Source organism: Hemicordylus capensis, chromosome 6 (assembly GCF_027244095.1).
Source record: "Hemicordylus capensis ecotype Gifberg chromosome 6, rHemCap1.1.pri, whole genome shotgun sequence".
NCBI lineage: Eukaryota > Metazoa > Chordata > Lepidosauria > Squamata > Cordylidae > Hemicordylus > Hemicordylus capensis.
The window spans coordinates 985804-992956 of NC_069662.1; the positions used below are offsets into that span (position 1 = coordinate 985804).

General features: G+C 63.2%; 1 protein-coding gene across 5 annotated transcripts in view; it reads left to right on the forward strand.

Annotated features, from left to right (window-relative positions):
- Positions 1-7153, forward strand: part of CAMTA2 (calmodulin binding transcription activator 2) — a 40669-nt gene extending 33516 nt beyond the window's left edge. For 2 of the 5 annotated variants that reach the window (XM_053259454.1, XM_053259455.1), the window contains exons 17-23: positions 333-544; positions 650-899; positions 1773-1844; positions 2031-2051; positions 2496-2689; positions 5865-5939; positions 6237-7153. In XM_053259454.1, coding sequence (XP_053115429.1) covers positions 333-544; positions 650-899; positions 1773-1844; positions 2031-2051; positions 2496-2689; positions 5865-5939; positions 6237-6300 — 888 coding nt within the window. In that variant the 3' untranslated portion in view covers positions 6301-7153. The remainder of the gene's footprint in view (positions 1-332; positions 545-649; positions 900-1772; positions 1845-2030; positions 2052-2495; positions 2690-5864; positions 5940-6236) is intronic. The other 3 variants (XM_053259456.1, XM_053259457.1, XM_053259458.1) reach the window with 3 other exon arrangements.

Below are 7153 nucleotides of genomic sequence, written 5' to 3' on the forward strand. Positions count from 1 at the left end.
AGCCCTTCGGCGGGGTGTCCGGAGGGGAGGCCAGGCTAGTGCCAGACCTCCTGGGAAAGGGGGCTCTGGGGCAGGGTGGGGGACCTCTGTCCCCGCTTGCCCCCTGGCAGCACCCCAGGCGGGGCCTTGCGGAAGCGAAGCAGGCCTGGGGGGGGGCCGCCGGGAGCCCCGCTCGGAGTGCCAGGGTGGGAGGGCGGTGGGGCAGGGAGAAGCCTCTCTTGGGGGGCCAGCCGGGCGTCCTGGTGCCCCGCCCCACCCCGCCCCCTTCCTGGGGGCCCAGGCTCCCGAGGGAGACCCCGGCCCGCTGCCCAGCCCCCTGTCGCCCCCTGCAGGTGGACATGATCACGCTGGCCAAGCAGATCATTGAGGCCACGCCGGAGCACATCAAGCAGGAGGACTTCAGCCCGGCGGGGACCCCACTGCGGGAGCGTCCGGGGAGCCGGGGCCTGAGCGAGACGATGTCCTGGCTGTCCAGCTACCTGGAGCACGTGGACCCGCTCCCCAACTCCTCCTCCTCCTCCTCCTCCTCCTCCTCCCAGCGCCGGTAGAGCCCTCCCGCCAGGGCCCGGGGGGCTGGGGGGTCCTCCACCTCCGGGGTGGGGGGCAGGCCCCAGCGGGAGCGCCGCTGACCCCCCTCCCTCTCTTCCAGGTCCCTGGCGTCGCCCTCCCCTGCGGGCGCCCCCCAGGCCCGCCTCAGCCCCCTGCCCTCCCCCCTGGGCGAGCTGTCCTTGGAGAGGCTGCCCCCGCCCCCCACGGCCGCCAGCTGGGCGGAGTTCCTCAACGCCTCCGCCAAGGGGAAGATGGAGAGCGACTTCGCCCTGCTGACGCTCTCGGACCACGAGCAGCGGGAGCTCTACGAGGCCGCCAAGACCATCCAGACGGCCTTCCGCAAGTACAAGGTATTCCTGGCCGCCCGAGGCAGCCCTCTGGGCTGGGCAGCGGACCCGGCAGCCGTGGACAGGCCCGTGCCCGGGGCGGCCAGCGGTCCCCCTGCAGCGCCAGGGATGCCGGGCCGAGCGCCGGGCCCCGGGAACACCCTGTGCCCTGGGAGAAGGACGCTCGGAGCACCCCCGGAGGCCCACCCCGCCCAGCCTCCTCCCGAGGGGCAGGCGGGCCCCCTCGCTGGCCTCTGAGCCGGGAAGTGGCCTGCAGCCGCCCGGCTGGAAGCAGGCTCCCACCCGAGGGGCTCTCCGGGATGCCCACCAGCCCAGCTCTCCTTCACGTCTAGACCAGCCTCTCCCAGTCTGCTGGGCGTGGTGGGAGCTGTCGTCCGGCAGCATCGGCCCTGCCCTCGAGGGGGAAAGCAGCGCCTTGAGCTGGGCTCCGAGGAGGCTCGTGGGCAAGCCCGCGCTTTGGCCAAGCTGCCGAGGGGCAGGAATTCTTCCCTGGCAGGCGTGGAAATCGCTGGGCAGCCGCATCGAGGGCCGCTGCTGCCTCCACCTTCACCTGTGGGAGGAAGCATGACTTGTCCCCTCTGCTAAGCAGGGTCCACCCTGGTTTGCATTTGAAGGGGAGGTTCCATGTGTGAGCACTGCAAGGTTATTCCCCTGAGGGGATGATGGGGCCGCTCTGGGAAGAGCATCCAGGTCCCAAGTTCCCTCCCTGGCGGCAGCATCTCCAGGACAGGGCGGAGAGAGACTCCTGCCTGCCACCTGGGAGAAGCCGCTGCCAGTCTGGGCAGACAATCCTGAGCGAGAGGGATCCAGGGCCTGACTCGGTAGGAGGCCGCTCCACAGGTTCCTAACCGTCTGTCTGCCCTTTGCCTTTTGCAGGGGCGCCGGCTGAAGGAGCAGCAAGAGATGGCCGCAGCTGTCATCCAGAGGTGCTACCGCAAGTATAAGCAGGTACAGCCCAGCCAGGGGTTCGCCAACATGGTGGGGCAGCACCGTTTTGCCCTGGCAGTGTGTGCTGCCCCCCCCACACACACACACAGCCCTCTCCCCGGAGGCATACCTGGCACCGCACAGCCCTGCCTGCCCCCCCCCCGCGACTAACCCCGCTCTCCTCTCTCTCTCTCTCTGCCTTGCAAGCTGACGTGGATTGCCCTGAAGGTACCGCAGGAGGGAGGGAGGGAGGGGCCCGGAGGGGGGGGGGCCCGCTGCCCCGATCCGGCTTGGCTGGCAGGGGGGAGGGAAGAGGGGGGCCTGCACCGCACATGCACAGGACGTGGGTGGGCCGCAGAGGAGCAGATTCATGGGCGCTTCCAGGATTGAGCTTCAGGCCGCGGCTCCCAGCCTTGCAACCCCCCCTCCACCACCACCATTTCACTGCAGCTGAGGATGATGGGAGTTGTGGTCCCAAGACACCTGGGGGCCACAGGTTGGGAGGGCTTCTTGTGGGGGGGGAGAAGTCAATGGAGCCCCCTCTTCCAGGACCCCTGGGGGATGGTGGCAGAAGCCCCGGGGGGGGCGCGGGGGGGAGCAGAGCGCAGGAGAGCCTGGCGCCGTGCCCCCCATGGCCTCCCCCCCTCACGGCCTCCCCCTCCCTCGGCACAGTACGCCCTCTACAAGAAGATGACGCAGGCGGCCATCTTGATCCAGAGCAAGTTCCGCAGCTATTACGAGCAGAAGAAGTTCCAGCAGAGCCGGCGGGCGGCGGTCCTGATCCAGCAGTACTACCGCAGCTACAAGGAGTACGAGAAGCTCAAGCAGGGGCACCGGGCCTCGGCCGCCATGCAGCAGAAGATCAAGTGGGTGCCCGGACGCCTGGGTCCTCTGCAGGAGGCGGGGGGTGGGGGCAGGGCCAGGGAGCCCCTGGTGGGAAGCCGGGGGGGGGGGTTCCCTGGCTGGGGGGGCCGCGGTGCTGCCATCCACACAGTGCCCTGAAGGGCGGGGGGGAGCCGCCTTCCCCCCATGTTTTGTGTGCCTTCCTTTCCCTGCACAGACGCAGGAGCAGCTGGTTTAACGAGCTGGGCGGGGGGGGGAGCCAAGGTGGCCCAGCTGCCTCGACTACCCTCTCCTCCTCCCGGAGTCAATGAGAGCTGTGCTTCCTGCAGGCTGGCCATCCATCAGGTAAACCCCACAGCTGTATCTGACGGACGGCCAGCCTGCAGGCATGGCAGGGCGGGGTAGAGGGCAGCCAAAGGGGCTCCGGGAAGCAGAGGCAGCTGGGCCTCCTTCGGCACCTGCCCCCGGCTTGTTAGGTTGAGGCACTCCTGAACAGGATGACAGGTCCCTGCCCCAAAGGGCTTCCAGTCTAAACCTCCGCTTGTGGGGACAGCTTAGGACGGGGCCGCTGCCGCCGCCGCTGCTACCTCCTCCTCCTCTGGTGCTGCTGGGCATCTGCTGCTGGCCCCTCCTCAGCTGGCCTCCCCAGTAGCCCTTTGGTGCCCCCTCCCGGCAGCCGGCCTTTCCCCACTGCCCTCTCGGGATCGGCCTGACTGGCAGGTCGCAGGCAAGGCCGCTTCTCTTGCAAACTGGCCATTCGGGCTGGCAGCATTTTCCTGCAGTCATCCGAGATCTCTCTTCAGGCCCCCTCCCCATCTAGGACCAGCCCCTCTAGTTTTGTGTGGGTTCCTTTATCTCATGGCCTCACCACTGCAGCATGCCCTGCCCTCCCCCACACCCCCAAGCCGTTAACAGCACCTGATTAAGATTTTCCCGCTCACTGGACAAAAGAGGCACCTTTTCAAAGTGGCGATTCTCTTTACTGAGCAGGGGGAGAGCAACTGGCCCAATCCGTCCCCTGCACAGCATCCCTCCAGTGGCTGTTGATGGTGTCTTATCTAAGAACATAAGAACAGCCCTGCCGGATCAGGCCCCCCAAGGAGGCCCATCTAGTCCAGCATCCTGTTTTGCACAGTGGCCCACCAGATGCCGCTAGAAGCCACAGACAGGAGTTGGGGGCCTGCCCTCCCTCCTGTTGTGACTCCTCTGCAACTGACACTCAGAGGCATCCTGCCTTTGAGGCTGGAAGTGCCCTATAGCCCTCCGACTAGTAGCCATTGATAGACCTCTCCTCCATGAAGTCATCCAAACCCCTCTTAAAGCCATCCAGGTTGTTGGCTGTCACCACATCTCGTGGCAGAGAATTCCACAAGTGGATTATGCGTTGTGTGAAAAAAGTACTTCTGTTTGCTGGTCCTAGATTTCCTGGCAATCAGTTTCATGGGATGACCCCCTTTTTAGTGTTATGTGAGGGAGAAGAATTTCTCTCTCTCCACTTTCTCCACCCCATGCATGATTTGATAGACCTCGATCATGTCTCCCCGCAGACGTCTTTTTTCTAAACTAAAGAGGCCCAGGTGTTGTAGCCTAGCCTCATCAGGAAGGTGCTCCAGGCCCCTGATCATCTGGGTTGCCCTTTTCTGCACCTTTTCCAGTTCTACAGTGTCCTTTTGTAGATGTGGTGACCAGAATTGTACGCAGTACTCCCAAGTGTGGCCGCACCATAGTTTTGTACAAGGGCATCATAATACTGGCCGTTTTATTTTCAACCCCCTTCCTAATGATCCCCAGCATGGAACTGGCCCTTTTCCGCCACGCACTGAGTCGACCCTTTCAAGGAGTTGCCCACCACGACCCCAAGATCTCCTGGTCCATCACCGACAGCTCGGATCCCATCAGCGTATACTTGAAGTTGGGGTTTAATCTAAACATTGAATCTAATGTTTGTTTTTTAGACTGTGAGCTCTTTAGGGAGAGGGAGCCACTTTATTTATGTATACCTATGTAAGCTGCTTTGGGGACTTTGGTTGAAAAGCATATCAATACTTATTGTATCAAGAACAAATGTCTCTTCGAAGTGGCCCTTTGCAGATGCAGTGCCATTACCTCTCGCTCCTTTGCCTCTCCCCATGGAAGAACCCTGGGAGGCTGGTCCAATGGCTCCCATTTACGTTTTCCAATTTTTATTTATTTTTCATTTCTATCCCGCTCTTCCTCCATGGAGCCTCCATGATCGGGGGCCTGGAGCACCTTCCTGATGAGGCAAGGCTATTGCTTCTGGGACTCTGCCTTGAGAAAGAGGCGACTAAGGGGAGACATGATGGAGGTCTATAAAATTGGGCGTGGAGCAGAGCGCGTGGCCAGAGAGAAACGTTCCTCCCTCCCTCCCAGCACTAGAACAAGGCCATCACCACATCCCATGAAACTGCAGGTTGGGGAATTTAGGACTGACGAGAGGAAGGACTTTTTCACCCAGTGCATAATTAATCCATGGAATTCCTTGCCATGGGATGTGGCGATGGCCACCGGCTTGGATGGCTTTAAAGTGGGGCTTGGAGAGATTCATGGTGGACACGTCTATCCATGGCTACTAGTCTGGTGGCTGTGGGCCACCTCCAGCCTCAGAGGCAGGATGCCTCTCAGTACCAGTTGCAGGGGAGCCACTGGAGGAAAGAGGGCAGGCACAGACCCCTTGCCTGTGGGCTCCCCAGAGGCATCTGGGGGGCCACTGTGTGAAACAGGGTGCTGGGCTTCTTGGGCCTGATCCAGCAGGACTGTTCTTATGAGCCCAGAGTGGTGTGCATGGTTAGGTTTCCCCCCTCACAACAACCCCGTGAGGTAGACTCAGGTGAGAGAGAACTGACTGGCCCAGAGTCACCCAGTGAGTTTCATGGCCGAACTGGGATTTGAACTGGGGTCTGCCCAGTCTGAGTCCCAACCCACTCACGCAGGGGTGGGCAAACTTGGCCCTCCCGCTGTGGCCGAGGAGGATGGGAGTGGCACTTCAGCTGCAGCGGGAGGGCCAGGTTTGCCCCCCCGCTCCGCACGTGCTCTCACCAGGCTGGTGGGGCAGGCACTGGCTAGCCCCTAGGCCAGGCCAGGCGAGAGGCTCCAGTGCTGTCCTCCGGGCTTGGCCGCTCTGGCTCCTGTTGGCCCCGAAGCCTCCCAGCCGCCCCTGTTTTCTCTCCCCATTTTTAGAGGGACGTTCCTGACCAAGAAGCAAGACCAGGCAGCCCGGAAGATCATGCGGTTCCTGCGACGCTGCCGGCACAGGTGGGGGGGGGCGGCGTGGGGGGAGTGCCCAGCCAGGCGGAGGGGCGAACAGCCCTGGGGGGTCCAGAGTGCGCTGGGCTGGGCTGGGCTGGGCTGGCTGAGCCCCAGGAGTCCCTCCGGCTTTATTGGAGAGGGATGGTCGGAGTTGGCGAAAGCCAGTCACAGCTGGGGAGCCCTCCTTGAACTGCTGGGAGGGAGGCCGGGGGTGGGGGGAGAATGTGCCTTTGGCCTGCTCTGGGGCCCCCCCCCGCGCTGACCCCCCTTGGCCTCTCTGCCGCCTTCTTCTCTCCCCTGCAGGATGAAGGAGCTGAAGCAGCGGCAGGAGCTGGAGGCCACCCAGAAGCGGGGCCTGGCCACCTAGCCGGAGCTGGACCTTGCCGGGCCGCCTCCAGAGAGTCTTAAGCCCAGCCCCGGGAAGGAACTGGGGTGGGGCGGGGCCGTGCGCTCCCCTCCACCATGAAGGACAGTGCAATAGAGACTGGCCGGGGAAGGTGTCTGTCTCCCCGCCCTCCTGCCCCCGCTGCGGCGCCCTCCCTAAGCCCGAAGGCCACAGCAGGGAGCTGCCACCCCCCCCACCCGCCCACGCTTCGCCTTATCTCTGTGCCAAACCCACCGGCCTTCCCCCCTCCCCTTCCCTCCCAAGTCCAAGGGGCACCTGAAGGCCATCTGGCCTGTGTATGGGGGTCACAGGGGACGCGGGGCAGAGTGCAGTGGCTTCTTCACCCCTGAGGCCCCGCCTCTTGCATGGGGCCCTGATGACCCCCTCACGCCCCCTCCGGAGTGGCCCCTGGAAGCCTCCCCCACTGCCCTTGAATGCACTTTTGACCCACCCAGCCCCGCTTGTTCCCTTGTCCTCCTCACCAGTGTACATAATTGGGGGGCCTGCAGGGGGGATCCGAGGGAATGGATTCCAAGGGGCTTCCCCCGCCCCCCGCCCTCAGCTGAGCCGCCCTCTGGGTCCGCCTGTCCCCCTCGCCTCCCCTCCTGTATATATTTGTAACATATGGAGAGAGAGAAAAGTTATACTTCAGAATCTATTTAATGGGGTGGCATCTGCCTTGCAGGGGGGTGGGGAGCCCTATGGATTTTAAGTTCAGAGCCAGCCCTGCGCCATGGTGTATTTCACCCCCCCTCCCCTCCCCACCATTTCTTTGCATGGGTTTTTGTTTGTTTGTATACATTTACATTAAAGGGGACACAAAGAAAGCCGAGAA